This window comes from Cebus imitator, unplaced genomic scaffold, assembly GCF_001604975.1.
Source record: "Cebus imitator isolate Cc_AM_T3 unplaced genomic scaffold, Cebus_imitator-1.0 Scaffold117, whole genome shotgun sequence".
Taxonomy (NCBI): domain Eukaryota; kingdom Metazoa; phylum Chordata; class Mammalia; order Primates; family Cebidae; genus Cebus; species Cebus imitator.
Window position 1 is genome coordinate 10173324 of NW_016107432.1, and position 16272 is coordinate 10189595.

General features: G+C 42.4%; 1 protein-coding gene across 3 annotated transcripts in view; it reads left to right on the top strand.

The window, feature by feature from the left end:
• Window positions 1–16272, top strand: part of LOC108311670 (hydrocephalus-inducing protein homolog) — a 225281-nt gene that overhangs the window by 108471 nt on the left and 100538 nt on the right. For all 3 annotated transcript variants that reach the window (XM_017539206.2, XM_037742244.1, XM_037742245.1), the window contains one exon: window positions 5586–5769. In XM_017539206.2, the coding sequence (XP_017394695.1) occupies window positions 5586–5769 (184 nt within the window). The remainder of the gene's footprint in view (window positions 1–5585; window positions 5770–16272) is intronic.

Sequence of the window (16272 nt, forward strand, 5' to 3'; positions counted from 1 at the left end):
CAGGATGGTCTCGATCTCTTGACCTCGTGATCCACCCGCCTCGGCCTCCCAAAGTACTGGGATTACAGGCGTGAGCCACCGCGCCCGGCCAATACTGTCTTTTATTCTTCCTTTTCTCTTGCATCATTTTCTTTTACTATCTCCCTTGCTCTATTAGTTCTCCTGGCAACTTTTTTGTAACAAGGGTAAAAACATAGGATAGTATTTTCATAACCATGATTGGAAGCCTGATTTTCTCATCTAGAATCATGACCTCTTAAACAATAGACTTGAAAAGTGGCTTCAGGTAAATAATGCCATCGCTTTCACTCTGGGTGACATACAGGCCCAGAACTGCTGTTTCTCCAAACTGGACTGTCTTATCTGTGATGTGCTGCCCCTTTCTTTCCTCCCAGCTCTCTCCTGAGTGCCAGGAGCTAGGCCGAGAGGGAGAAAGGATGCCAGTCACGCTGGTCTCTGGTTGCACCAGGGTGGCACTTCTTGCTCTTCTCCCCATTGTTCCTCGATACATCCTCAATCATCATAATAAGAAAGCAAACAACTTTCCTATTATAAGCCATGAATTCTTGTCCTTGAAATAACCGCCATGAAATGCCCAACCTCTTGGAAAGGAGGGCAAGTACAGACAAATTTGCCCTTTACTAAACATTTAGCTCCTGCCTCTGGACAAGGCAGTGGCACTCTGCAGGCAGTCGTGCTCTTGCTATGAGTGTAGGCCCCTCCTCCTCCATGTCACAAATTCTGATTGTGTCCCAGGCCACACATCAGGGGCCTGTAAAGCAAAATGTTCTTTGGTAGCTTGCTTATGGGCAGAGGTCTGCCCATCCCTGAAAAGCAGCAGCGAGATCTTTAGCTAATGGAGTGAATCCTCTCTTGGGCACCCCAGCAAAGCCTGTACAGGTGAATCTGGCATTACCCTCTTTATGTCTGTCTCTCTTGCTCATGATGGGTTGCACCTTCTTCCTTTGTTCCCCGCCCTCCGGCAGCCTCTCTGGTTAAAAGATTTAACTTCTTTGTAAACTTTCAGGTCACACTCAACAGCCTGCCCACTGTTTTCCTGGCATTTCAACATGGCTTAAAGCATGTCCTGTGGCATTCATCTCCAGGGGCTGAAAGTTGCTCAAAGGTCACTTCAACTGTGCTAGTAGCTTTACCAGATACACTCAAGTCCCATCCTAGCCGTCAAGTTTTCTTGTCTTCTTGTAGCTTGACGAGCAAAGACTTGAATATCTCTTCTTCCAGAGGAGGAATTTCAGCCCAGGAATCCCTATTCCTTTCTGGTGGTTTACTATTTGGCCTTCCTCCACACCTGCCTCAAGGTATTGCTAAAAACCTTAGGACACCTGTCCAGGTTTGGGGACAGAGAGTTGCTTCCATGCTACACACTTGAGCGATGAGGTTCCTCCCTCTAGGAAGAAGTTCTGTGCTTTAAAATTGTTTTTGTTCTTTTTTTTTTTTTTTTTAACTTGAGAATCAGATGTATAGGGACCTTTAAAAGATCACCTTTTAGGGGCCGGGCGCGGTGGCTCAAGCCTGTAATCCCAGCACTTTGGGAGGCCGAGGCGGGTGGATCACGAGGTCAAGAGATCGAGACCATCCTGGTCAACATGGTGAAACCCCGTCTCTACCAAAAATACAAAAAATTAGCTGGGCATGGTGGTGCGTGCCTGTAATCCCAGCTACTCAGGAGGCTGAGGCAGGAGAATTGCCTGAACCCAGGAGGCGGAGGCTGCGGTGAGCCGAGATTGCGCCATTGCACTCCAGCCTGGGTAACAAGAGCGAAACTCCGTCTCAAAAAAAAAAAAGATCACCTTTTAGTTCTTTCTCTTGATGTTTTTCTGGGACTTGCAGAGAAATTAATCTCTTTAGAAATGGAGGCTGCATTCATCCCTCCTTGCTTCCTCAACCTTGTCCTGAGGGATTTTAAAACATTCTGCAAGATTCTTTATACTCATTCTTATCACGTTCACTGTATTCAGAGACTTGGCATGGGCTTTAAGGATTTTTGCTCCCCATTTCCCCAGCAAGGTCATAGCCATTTTCTCAGTAGCAGCTGGCTCTAATTCTTGATTTGCTCTATACAAGAGCTCCTACAATTCTCAGTGGAGCCCCCCAGAGTGGTCAGCATGGATTTATTCTGTAACATGCAGATGCAGGAAATGACACGTTTCTTTAGATAAATCAGTTTTAATTGGGCTTTGAGCCTACCACCTGGGTTGTAATAAACTCAATCTCAGTTATGTTTACAGGACCCTTTCCTTCCCTAGGGTTTATACAAAAAACTGAAGATGTATGTGGTGCTCGCAAACAGGAAGAGGATCTCTAGTTCTTCATTTGTAGCATTTATCACAGAGTTGCTAACTGTTCAGGGTCACATGGGGCCATTTTCATTTGAAGGTGGATGGCTCCACCCCTTGTGGGTGCTGATGGGAGCAGGTTACAGGTCTTGAGTGTGGGGTTCCAAGCCAAGTGTGGACATGGGAGTATTTCTTCCAGCTCTCAAGACCATGGCTCTTAATTTTTAATCTCCTCAGCATTCAGTTGGCACCTCTTGTGTGTGCTGAAGGGAGCAAGTTACAGGTCTTGAGTACCTAAAGATGAGGGACTATGACTGATTCAACCTTGCTGCACCAGAGACACAAGTCCTCCCCATTGACTTTGTCCATGGGCTGGCCTGTCCTTGACACATGAGGGTGAAGATTTTGATAGCTACTAGACCATTTGTAAAATGGGTTAAGTCCTTGGTTTCACTGAAGAGAAGGCTGGCCTGCTATTAGGCTACCTGATGAAAGGTCTCCTCATCTATAAAAGAAAACCACTGCTGAGTGCAAGAAACCATGACTGTCAGCAGGACAACATGGCAAAACACTAGACTGAGATATATAGAAGCCCTTATTGGAGTCAGGCTGCCCGAAGGTGTGACTGTACCCCTCCTCCTTAGACTCTTAGTCATGGCTCCAATTCTCCATCAGAGGGCAAAGAGGAAGAATCCAGTGCCGTCTTTCCTCCCTTTGCCTTATACTGGCTGTTACCGATTTGGAGTTTCAACAGCATGGAAGAAGAGAAGCATTTCGGCATTTGTTTTGTTCTCTTTGGTTTCTGGTGCAGGGGTTACATTTCTGATACTCCTCAGTTCATGGAGTATTATCATCCTCATCCTCGGTCCACACAAAGCATTTTATTTATTCCCATACATTCCCCACCCCACTCCTGTTAATTCCCCCAAAGATATCATTCCAGTATGTGAATGTGTCTATCTTTTTATGTGAATCTGTTATTTCCAAATATATATTATCTTAGGGGAGAGACGGACAGAAGTCATAGTTTGTCCATTTTCTCCTTTTTTTTCATGAGGCTGTACGCTTAACATCCTTCCATGTTGCTCTGTGTGTCTGATCCATTGTCTCCACCTTCTGCAGACCAGACCACATTCTGTCTCCCCACATTTCCCCTGCGCATCCTTTCAGAGGGGCATCCACAGGCTCATGCCAAAGCAGGCACGTTAGGCAACAGGTCAAAACTGTGGTGCTTCAGCCTGAGAACTGATTGACTTTTAATTTCTTAAATGACTTGTTTTCTGTTGTAGAAAGAAATACATTGTGCGCTAATAAATCTAGAAAATATTAAGACAAGCACAAAGATGAGGGCAAAATTTCATTCTGATCCTTCCAGCCAGGGAAACCATAGTCAATATTTTGATATCTCTTAATCTGTTTTTTTTCCTCAATAAATATGGGGTTTTTGGATTTTTTTTTTGCTTTTTTATTACGAAAGTGGGATTATTGTATATGCTACATTTTACCACTTTGTTTTTCACCCTAAAAATACTTCAGACATTTGAAAATGATGTTAAATATTCTATTTAATCCCACTTTACTAGCTGCTTATTATTCCCTAATATTCCCTGGACTCTTAGGAGGCAGTGTGTATATTGGTTAGCACCAGGGGATTCAAACCTCCAAAGACCCTAAAGTCCAGGCTGTCTTTCAGCTGTATGATCTGGGGCAAGTTACTTAACCTTTCAAAGCTTCAGTTTCATCATCTATATAGCGGGAATGATGATCATCATGCTAATGACCCTTCTGGTAGTTACGAGTATTAAATTATATGATACATGTGAAAAGTTTGACAAGTACCCAACAAATATAATGTTCATGATTCCCATTTTTGTTCAACCAGCGCTTCATTATCTTACATCAAATTTACCCGCTTGATCTGGTGTCCTTCCAGCACTTTAATGAGCATCTTTGTAGCTGTGTCTTTGTTTATATCCATGATTGTTTTTAAGATTTATTCCTGCAAGTGGAATACTTTTGGTTCCTAAGGGTATATAATTTGTAAGTTTTCAAATCAGTATCAGATAACAAAATCTCATATAAAAAAGAAATAGATTCCTTTATTTCTGTGAACTTTAATTTGCCCTGCTGTGCCCAGCAGTATGGAAGGAATGCTGCTAGTCACCTTGGACACTGCCTTCCACCTGGCAATAAATATCAAGCACAAGATGCTTTCTTCCTTGGAACCAGAACACACTGAACCCATTTCTTTGACTTCTTTTTGCAGTGTGGCCAAAGCACCCTGAACTTATGAGTTATTTAAAAAGAGTTATTTGACAATAGTTGGAACTGGGTCTGGAATTCAGTGATCCTAGGTTCCCACTCAGCACTTATATTGCTAAATAATTGTCTCTCACCCCTGGTAATACCAGTACAATGACGGGAATATGGTCATATGTCCTGGGAGGAGATAAAATTCAGTCTGCAAAGTTCAGGAGAAATGTGAACACAGCTCCGGTGGGGGCAGTGAGTGGAAGATTGGGGAAAGCTGCTGTTCTCACTTATCACGGTGAATATTAAGAGCTAGAAAGAGAGAAAAGGAGGTCCCTGAAGGCATAGCTTGAGCATTTTGTAAGCTTGACAGCTTGGTGATTGCCTGTGGTTGACAGAGAGAGAAAACCGGTATTTATGGAATTGCCAGCTTTGTCCCAGGAACTGCACTAGGGCCTTGATTACATTTAATCGTCAACACGTTTCTGCTGGAGCAACTCCTATGAAGGCATTGATGCTTAGAGGAATCGGGTAACTCCCAAAGTCCCAGAGCTGGTAAACAGATCATAGAATCACTGTGCAAACCTAGTCCCTGCTGGCCCCAGGTTCTAATTATCCAGGTAACTAACAGCTAAGAAAGAATTAAGGCTAAGCAAATTTAAAAGGAACAAAATTGTCCTTGCCATGTGAAAGGCAGAATAGATGTTAAATATTTAAAAGGCAGCTCGGAAAACACAATTACCTGAAAGACAATATTTGTCCAGATATACGTAAGGGCTCAGGAGTAAAGCAATGACTATTGAATAGGAAAGGAATCCAGGAAGGACCCCTTAAAGAAGGTGGCTGAAAATGAGCAAACAGGCTCTGAGAGTTCTGAGGACTGAGCGCCAGTGTAGCAGGTTACAGACTCAGGGCAAGGAGGGACCACTCCAGGGTGATGGGTGAGGATATTTCCAGGAGGAGGGACTAGAGAGAAACCCTTTACAAAGTTCTTCATGCGAGGACCCACATGAATCTCACATTTCCTGTTTTCTTTAGGGCCGGTGATGATCAGATCAAAGAGGAAAAGGATGAGACTGATGAGTTTTTTGAAGAGTGCATTACTGATCCTTCACTCCGAGAACGTCTTTCTGTTCTCTCCCAAACCTTTGCAAATCAGAGGAGGCTGGTGCAGAGAGACAGCATGCTCTTCTTCAATAGTGTTTTCACTGTGGAGCCCCTGGTGAGCATATAAATAAAAGTTGATCATACAGGAAACATAAGTGGGAGCATAGGGCTTGCTTTGACAAGAGTACTCACTTGGGGATTGAGACAGTGAGTTCCAGGACAGTGAAGAATCCACCTGAAGAGCCTCACCATCACCTGAGACATTATATAGAAGGCAATGGTAAGGGACATGTATATAGGTCACGATTTCCATGCACCATCACTGTGTTAACCACTTCCTATGGCTTACGCAGTTCATCTCATTTGAATATGTATTTGCTTGCAAGTGTATGATACAAGATCCCATTAAAATTCCATTCAATTAAGACAGAAATTTTCTGACTTGCTCAAGGCCTAACAGCTGGGGTCGGTGATTAGAAATTCATCCCGGATTGGCCTGTCTGTAGAGCAGGATTTCTCAACTCTGGCACCGTTGACCTTTGGGGCTGGGTTGTTCTTTGTCCTGTGCATTGTAGGATGTTTCATGTAAAGCATCCTTACTTTTACCCACTAGATGCTAGCGTGACAGCCAAAACCGTCTCCGTACACTGCCAAATATGCTCTGTTGGGCAAAACACCTGGACTGAGAACTGCTTTGTCCTTCATTCATTCATTGCGTACTCATTGACTGCATGGTCTCTATCAGGCACTGTGTCTGTACCAGACACTGATGGACAAAACAGGCATGATCCTTGACCTCATAGCCTGTCTAGTGAGAGCTGTGCCCGAATTAGAATGGGGCCTGTCTAATTCCACAGACCAAACTCTTAACCACTCTTTCTCCCTACTGCCCCAAATTCAAAGTAGCGAGCAGCTTTGCCCTTGACTCTATGCTAGGTGCTGCGCTACAGGCCTCCTGTGTATTAGGTCACTCCCACCAGGCAGAGAGTGATGTGAGGATCAGAACAGTGACAAGAGGTAAGGAAGCCTGCAGCTGATTAGAGCTGCCGAGTTGCTGCCATTTAAATCAGGCGGAGAAGAGACATGGACATTAGGGCACCTGAGAATACAAGGTTGCTTGTGAGAAATGTCACTGACTTAGGCAGGCTCATTTTCCTTCCGCCTGCACTTCCAAATTGTTGTCAAAGGCTGTAGCATGGAAAAGGAGTTCCATGGCTAAATAAATTTGAGAAACATGAGGCTCAATATTATATGAAAAGTTTCTTGGGTTTAAGACTCTGGAAAGCCTTTAATATGCTAATGTGTGTTGTTAATCTCCAAGAGAGAGCTTTTCCCTTGGAGACACCCTCTGGGACACTGTTTTGTGGGGCCTGCTATGTGAGTCACTGGAGGAGACAGTAAGTGTTCTAGTTCAGAGGCTGAGGTGGTTTTCATAGGTTAAGAAGTTGGAGAAGGCTTCTTGAGAGAAGAACCTGGGCCTGAGTCTCACAGGACAGGCCTTTTGGAGAATGAAGTTGTTGGTGTGCATGGCATGGTTTACCCAAGGCTCCATGAGTAGACTAGTTTCTTGAAGTCAAGGGTTCACATAGGGAAAGAAGGTTGGAGATGTGTGTTGAGGCTGAGACTGCTGTTATGTCAGAGGACCATCCAGGGCGCAATTTGAACCCATCCAAATATAATGGGTTCAATCAAGATGAGGATCAAATTGAAAACAGGTCAAGCCCAGAGATATGGAAAAGGTCAGGAAGGAATGATAGGTGCATGCAAGCGGGTGGCTGAGCTGGGCTGAGGCAGGGGAGACCAGTCAGTTATGATAATCTTAAACGTACTGGTAAGGTCCATGCCATCTGAGACTGGACATCCAGGCTGATGATGACTGCTCCTGGGCGGCCCTGAGACCACAACATGGTGGTCAGGAGGAGTCTGGGGATAAGCCACCGGTGAGTCCAGCCCATTTCTATTTCAGAGGTAAAAATACTGGAATTACCTCCAATGTGCTTCTCCTCATGCTTCCTTCCATAACCCACGGCTCAGTGAAGGTGACGTATGTGTGTTAATATATGGTGTCTACTATGATAGTTTTTAAATTCCAGGTAGGAACTGAATTGAGCATTCTTATTACGAGGCATCTTTTCTCCCTTAGGAAGAAAAATGTTTCAGAAATACACAGAAATTACACCAAAATGATAATTTTTAAGCAAATGAGACTAATTTTATTTGTATTGTTGGGGGTGGGAATGCTAGAAATAGAAAGATGGAAATACTCTCTTACAATATAAATAGTCTTTATGGAATCTATCATGATTTTATTTTCCTTCTGTACTATTCAGTCTTTCTTCTCATAATAGTATTCATTAGCTGGTTGACAATTTTTGCAAAGTGAAAATGAAGGCATGAAACTTTCCTAGTTTTTCCAAAGTTATTCTGGTCAAAACACCCGAACTCAGTATCAGCTATAATGAATTGCTTATTGGTGTTAAATCTCCTTACTTAAAAACTATAGTTCCTGAAAGTTTTGTATAAATACAGTTCGTGTTTGTGAATGTACTATAATCTTACCTTATACATTACTTTTAAAGGTAGTTAATGGGAAAATTCTACCATTTCCCAGGCTTCTTGGCACAAATGCAAGCCAAGGGTGTTTTTACTGTTGAGGTTTTGTTTTTCTGATTCAGGTGAATAAATGCTACAGTAGTCTCAGATGAGGGAGCTGGGAAAGGATTTTTAGAAGAGAGATCTGAACTGATTATTGGAGGAAGGGTAAGATTTAATTAAGTGGAAAAGGAGATGGAAAATGTTTCCAAATGGGAAAATTACAAAAACAAAGAAAGATAACAGGTAATTCCATTCTTCCCACTTCTGAAATAGAAATGGGCAGGACTCGCCTGTGGCCTACTCCCAGCCTCCTCCTGACCTTCATGTTTCAGGACTCATCTGTGGCCTACCTCCAGCCTCCTCCTGACCTTCATGTTTCAGGACTCATCTGTGGCCTACCCCCAGCCTCCTCCTGACCGCCATGTGGTCCAGGGCCGCCCATCCCCAGGAGGAGCAGTCATCAACCTAGATCTCTAGCCCAACTGAGAAGAGTCCTGGACCATATGGATCTTAGCAGTACATCTAAGATTACCGCAACTGACTGCTCTTCCCTTCCTCAGTGCAGCTCCACCACCTGCCTACGTGCACCAGTGATTCCTTCCTGACCTTTTCCGTGTCTCTGGGCTTGACCTATTTACAATTTTGGTCCTAATCATGGTCTAACCCATTATATGTTGAGATCCCTTTGCTCACTTGAGCCCTGGATAGCTGTCTGACATGACAGAAGTTTCGGCTTTGTACACATCTCCAACCTTCTTTCCCCATGAACCTTGACTTCAAGCAATGTTGGAGGATGTTTCCAATTGGGAAAATTGCAAAAACGTACCATTAGGGAAGGAGAATAGAAGAAACTTGAGCTATGTGGCAAACTCACTGTACTTAAGACTGTAGGCTGCCATCTCCCACCACACTTTTGTAGAAACACTGGGTCTGGGGGGTGGTCATGTGCATTCCTTGCAAAGGGGAAGTTCTGTGGTCAAATAAGCTTGGGAAATACTGGTTCAAAAGAAGGTGACTCTCCAAGCAATGGAGTGCAAGCAGCATTTTCCTATGTCCACAGAGCATCCACTGGGATCCATGTTTTGTGGATCCTAGTTTGATAAATGGTGTGGAGGGTGTCTGAGACTCACTGCATGTTTGGAACATGATGTGTTTACGGGGCTTTAGAAGGATTGTCCTGGGAGCCACATGTGAGTTGAACTGGAGACAGAGGATGAGATAAGTGGTACAGGTCAGGTAGCAGAAATGCCCAGTGCAGGAAGGGTCAGGGAGACTGACCATCTCTGTAGCCAGAGTCAGGTGATGCATGGGGGTGATGGTGACCTGGAACAGCCCAGGGGTGGTCAGAAATTAAGGAAATGGCAGAAATGGGAGATGGTCAAAAGGAAGACACTGAAGTGCCTGTTGATTGACTGGCTGTTGATGGTGAGGTGAGACACTGAGGAATCTCATTTGTGTTCCTCCAAAGCTGGACTGAGGAAATTGGGAGAATTATTATGTCTTTGATAGAAATGCACGCGTCAGGAGTCCTGAGTTTAACTGCTAGCTTTGCCAATGGCAGTATGACCTTAAACAAGCCATTTGATCTCCCTTGGCTTCAGTTGCCTTGTACACAAACAGGGTATTGCAGTTAAGTCACATTGATCCTTTTTGATCTACAAATTCTGACTCCAATTTAAGATCAGACTCTGAGCTTCTTGAGATCAGGGAGGTCCTTATCCTCATTTGTGCCCAGTGCCAGTGAAGAATGAATGAATGAATGAATGGAATGAATGAATGCATGCATGTATGAACAAATGCAGATCAACAAATGATGATGAGTTTGGCTCTGAACATGTTAAATTTAAGATGACTATAGATATTCCAAAAGTTTTGCAAATCTAGGACTAAAATTTATGGGAGGGAATTCGATACCAGAAGCAAGATTTGTGAGTGTTCTGTGGAGATTTTCACTGAAGCCATGAAAAGCAGATGGAAACTCTAACAGCAGAGCAAAAAGGAAAATTACAGAGGGCTGAAGAGGGTCTCCAGGCACTCAAATTTAGAGGCTCTGTAGAGAGAGGGGAAGCTGTGACTTCACAAAGAAGGCATCAAGAGGAGCCAGCTGAGAGCCTGTCATGGCTTGTATCTCTGTCTGCACCTAATGCACATGGTTCAGCACCATTTGTTTCTGAAGGGTCTCTTCTGAATCTTGCTCACTATCAGGCCATTTGTACCAAGTGGCTACTACTTAATTTCTGACAGTGGAGTTATGCATCAGTGATTGGTTATTTCTTAGGGTGTGATTCCTTTTAATTAGCTTGTTGATGTGAGTTGAGTTCACAGTAGAAACAGAGAAGATTGGAACCAAGCAGTGTTTCCTGCTAATCTAATAATCAATCTCTAATTGACACTGTGCTCAAAAAATGAAAAGAAAAGGTTGATGAAGAGGCTTAGAGACCACCTTGCTGTCTGATGGACTCTTCAGCTTCTGACCACTGAGGAAAGCCATTGTGTTCAAATGAGGTAAACTTAAAAAGAAAAACTAAAACTATTACCTCAAGGTCTGGAAAGAAATAAGAAACATATACTTACTTTCTCAGACCTGTATCTCTCTATCTCACTTCTTCAAATACATCAGGGAAATCAAAAGGTTAGTTTAGCCCTAGTTGTATTCCCTGCATATCAAGTATATTATGGAAGCACTGTTCTTGTTTCTGAGGCTCTTTCAATTTAAAGCAAGGAGATTCAAGATCAAGAGATTAGCCCCTGTCCCTAAGTTGCCAAGAGGTAGCGACTGGTTTGAATTTAAATAAAATGTTCTGAATAGTATCATGTAAGAAGCAGTTTGATGCAATGCTATAAGAATGCTAGACTCAAAACTCTAGAACTGCAGTCCCTTCCTCTTCCCTTCCACCTTCCAACCACATGGCCACAGGTTGCTTCCCTTCTGTCACCTTCTTGTCATGTTCATCATTTAATGAGGCCGTAGGATCCATTGCTCAAGCCTTGAGGAGTTAGTCTTGGGCATCCTGGGCACTGATGTCACTGCACAGTACCAGGCCTGCTTGCTTCCCTCTCTTCCTTGTGATCTGAACAGAGGGAGGCTGGTAGCTGCTCCCAGGCTCAGAGGTGGGAATTTGTCTTTTGAGAGACCCCAGAAGTGTTCATTGGTGGAGAAAGGGAGTAAGGACCCAGAGTACATTAGTCTGTTCTCAGACTGCTGATAAAGACATACCTGAGAATGGGTAATTTATAAAGGAAAGAGGTTTAATGGACTCACAGTTCCACGTGGCTGGGGAGGCCTCAGAATCATAGCAGAAGGTGAAAGGCATGTCTTACACGGTGGCAGACAAAATATGAGAACCAAGTTTTTCCCTTTGTAAAACCGTCAGGTCTCATGAGACTTATTCACTACCATGAGAACAGTATGGGGGAAACCACCCCCATGATTCAATTATCTCCCATTGGGTTCCTCCCACAACATGTGGGAATTATGGGAGCATAATTCAAGTTGAGATTTGGTTGGAGACACAGCCAAACCATATCACAGAGTGACCACAGGTAGAAGAGAGTCCAATACAGAGGGCTGGGAGGAATTTTTTAAAATCTTTACTTGATTGTTTGTTTACATTTTTGAAGCATCCAAAGAATTGTTTTTCTAGTCATTAAAGCATGGAGCGTGTTATCACTGTTTATGTCAAGTTTCTCATTAGTCTACGTTTTTCCATTATTCCTTGCCTAAGGAAGGTACTGGGTTCTGTAGAATACTGATCATTCTCAAAATGATCAGTATTTTTTTTTCCCCTTTGGAAAAGAACTGCAAAATTGAAGTTCTATTATGCATGTTTTGTGCCTTCCAGAAAATCAAGTAGAACTGGCCATTTTCAGAAATATAATATCCTATTTGTATTGGAAGGGCTCTGGCTTTACAGAATTTTGACAGTCTTATTCTGTTATTTTATCTGCTTGTGTTCCTTGGATACCACGAAAGAGAGAGGTTAAAAGACAAAAAACAGTCCTGAGAATTGAGAGGCCAAAGAATATCATGGGGCAGAAAGAGAGAATTAAGCTTTTGCTTTCCATGGGCATCGAGGAGTCCTCTGAGAAATAGCAGCACAAATGTGCTGGCCTTGTTTCTGAATCCTGATGCTGCTGGCTTAGGTCACCAATTTTCTGAATGCTGAACACTTGATATTTTCTCAAAAAGAAAGGTCTGATAATTAAAGGTATTTACCTAAACTGGTCCTAGCTGATTGGTGGACATCAGTGTGCAGGGGAACGTTTCTGCTTCTGTTAGCAAGTATCTCCTCTATTAAAGAAAACTTCATCTGTTATCCCTAGGGAAGCTTAAGCTTAATTTAACTAAGCCTTAAAAAGAGAGAGAAACTTGATAATTTCTTTATTACCATGTAAGTAATAGTAAACCATGCTTTGTTGTCATCTAAGCCTGCACAAAACGTGCTGTTCCAGCAATTCAGACCTTGAGAGCACAGCTCAAATTTAGTTTACTTTTTTTTTACCAGGTGGGCATAGCATGTGAGCTCAGCAGAACGAGGTTGGGTGGAAGCCCAGATGGCTACCAAAGAAGAAAGACCCAGCTTTTCACTGCACACTCCTTCCACTTCTCCTACCGTTATAGCCTTGAGTCACATTACAAACATGTGGAAGCTGACTCTTTGGAAATGGAAACCAGAAAGGAGAAAGAAGGACAGGGATCTGCTGAGAGCAAACTGTCCTTGAAAAGTCACAGCTTCTCCATCAGTGTGGTTTTCCCATTCCTCGGCCTTTGTTTATCAGGATCGTCCTTTTAGACCCTTGTGTCCAGCCACACTTTTCCCAATTGTTCTGGTACATTCGCTGCTGTATTGCAGAACCAGTATAGGTAGCAGGACGCCTGGGGAAGCGTTAGAAATGGCATGGTTCCTCGGGGCTCATTAAATAAGTTAACAGCCTTCCTTGCTAGACAAGACACAGTTCTGTTCTCTCCAGAGAAAGGTATGAACATCACACACAACCACTTCCGCTCTACAGAACCTATGGTTCTAAGTGGACTTTTCACTGAAATATTTGGGTTGGAGGTGAGATCAAGATAGAATACACCTTTTGTGAAGCTTCCTCTGACAGAGATGAAATCTTAGAGCCCTCTCTTGGAAACTTTTATGGTCATTATTTTTGAGAATCATAACTTTACTTGATTCATAGTTTCTTGTTCCAGGAAAATAATGAAGCAGAAAAATCCCCTTTCGTGTCATGTGTCAATTTGAACTTTTCTCTCAATGATAACTAGGAGAGTTTAGCTTCAATTTTTTTAGTTTCCATTTATTTTTCTGTTTCTCTTTAAGACAACTGCTGTCTGCCCTGGGTGACGTTACAGAGAGCCATGATTTCTCTTATTTACCTGGAAGAATCTAGATGAGCAATTGTGGGTAATGGAACAGATTATAGCTTCTATAATCTGTGGTTCTTTTTTCTTATTCTTTGATAGAAATGTGGCTTTTAGAGCATGCTTTCATTTCCCAAGAGAAATTCTTTATGTTGATATTTTTCTAATACCTTAAGAAAAACTATAAGGCAGCTGAAAATATTTGTTTATGTAGTCAAGAACATTTCCATTTGGGTGAAACAGGGTGGGATTCATCACCTATTATAATTACTTTTGATGTCATTATTCACACCCCTGCTCTGAGCTGGCTGGATTGTGACCTTCACCACACCAGGATAGCTTCATACGGATCTACCATGCATTTCTCAAGACTGCAACGTACTAACGTTGACTTTGTCGTCCAAAAGAACCTCCCCTGAGTCACCTTCCAGAAGCGACTGGAAGGATACGAGCACGCAGGGTGTAATGCTGTGTTTAGCAGGCAGGCATACCAGGTCTTACGAAGCCTGCTTGAGTTGCAGTATTTTTCAATTTCTTCTGGCCTTTTTTATGATGTTGTGAAAAAGGTGAGGCCTGACTTTTTGTAATTGCAGAGGGTTTAGGGGAGTTAGGGGAAAAAATATTACAGATCTTACCTCTGCCGCTTACTATTGGTCTGGCTTTGGATAAGATACTTCTTTTTGCCTAGATTTTCTCTTCTTTAAAGTGATAATACTACTTCCCAAGGTGGTAATGATTGAACTAGTTAACGTATATAAGCACTTAACACAGTGGGGGGAACATGAGCTCTCAGTGGGTGGTTACGAATATTATGATTTGTAGTGAAATACATTTGTCTCTTGTCAGATTAGAGAGTATGATTGTTAATATAGCATTTGAATTGGGCAAAGATGTAGATCACCCTTCTAAATGTAAGTTGGGAACTAGAATGCAACTATTTTATTTGATAAATGTAAAAGTTGAGTCATATTGTAAACTGCTTTTCAGATAAACCAGGTAAGTTAAATATGTATATAACTTTCTGTTCTTGCACTTTGGGTTTTTTTAAGCAAGGTTTATAAGAAATCGTCTTTCAAAGAAGAAGTGAGGGAGAAACAAAGGGAAGGAGGTAGAGGGTTAATAGAGAGAGGGAAAGGAAGGCCATCTTTATAAAAGATTTTTGTTTAAGGATTTTCAAGGGAGTTTTTTTTAAGCCCCTTTAAGTATTGGTGCTAACATTTTTTAAAGGCGAGCACTTTTAAGTGACACCTTTCTCGTGATCATATTTGTCATCTGTCACAAACCACTGGCTGTTTGTTCATAGACAGGTTTCAGAAAGTCTCAGAATTGTGGCCATCGAGTCACTTGGTTGTTTATTCTTGTTCCAGAAGGAATCATGAAGTTCCACATCCAGAGATACTTAATAAATTGGGCAAAAATCTCAATATGAGAATTAGCTTTAGGCTTGAAAATTTAAAGTTGATTTTTTCTAGCAGGTCACTTTATTAATAAGTAAAATGCAATTACTTTACTCATTACGGATCTGAAGGAAAAACATTAAGACCAAGAAAGAAGATAATTACAATATAACTGAAGGCCATTTTCACAATTATTTTCAACCAACAAGGTCATAGTCACTTACAAATTCAATCCTGTGTATTCAGCTTCTCATTTGGAGCAGGAAAATGGGCAGTCATGGGAGAGGAGTCATGTGTAGAAGGCTCGCAGAATGGGGGACCCAGATCTATGTGATGAGGCAGGTTTTGTAGAACTGGGAAGAAGGGATATTGATGTCAGAGCCAGAAGAGAAATTTCTGGATGTTTTGATTTTCAGAAATGTTAGAACTGAGTAATAAAGAAAGAAGGATTTTTTTTTTTCGGAGATGTAAATGACATGGAAGTTAATTTCAGAAGCGTTGGAGAAGTCATATGAAATCTTTCAAAGACGTGAAACTGGAATGTGGGGTCTAAAGTTGAGGCTTGTCACCTATTTTTGAGGTTTGCACTCCCATTTGCTAGAAAATGCTATATTGAGATTTTGCCATAAGGGAAAAGAAGTTCTTTCTCTTTTACTTGAATCCCAACTGAAACATAGAAATATCCTGTATGTTCCTAACTCCTTCAAATGACCTAACATTGAAAGCATCCCTCTGTGAGAGGAAATCAAATAAGCATGCTGTTTTCAGATACACACAACCTTCTTAATACGTGGTACCTGCTTCAAGCCCAGGAGAGGGTTTTAGAATAAATAGGGTTTGTCCTCACTTTATTGCTCTGGCTCGATGAAGGCTGCAAGTTGCAAGTGTATGTCACAGGCAGAATAAGACAGCTGCAGCCAACAATAAGTAAGCACTGAGCCCACAGCTCCATTTGCTCAGTCTGAACCCTGTGGACTCAGATTTCCTTGCACTTGTCTTCTCATCAAGCAGAGGGGCTTCTTCATTTCCCAAGAGCATCCGCATCAGATGAGCTCTCACTGATCGCATCCAAATGTCAATGCTCCCTCCTCTGGGGAAATTCTGGTCACCTCTGTGGAGAGTATCTGTCACTACACACTCCCATCCCACCAGTTTTGCTAATCAGACTTCTTTGATGATGGCAGTCCAAGAGTGCTTCTGAGAGAGAACTGAAGTGTATTACCTTCTTCTGCACATGCACCCTTGATTCTCTTGCTGGGAT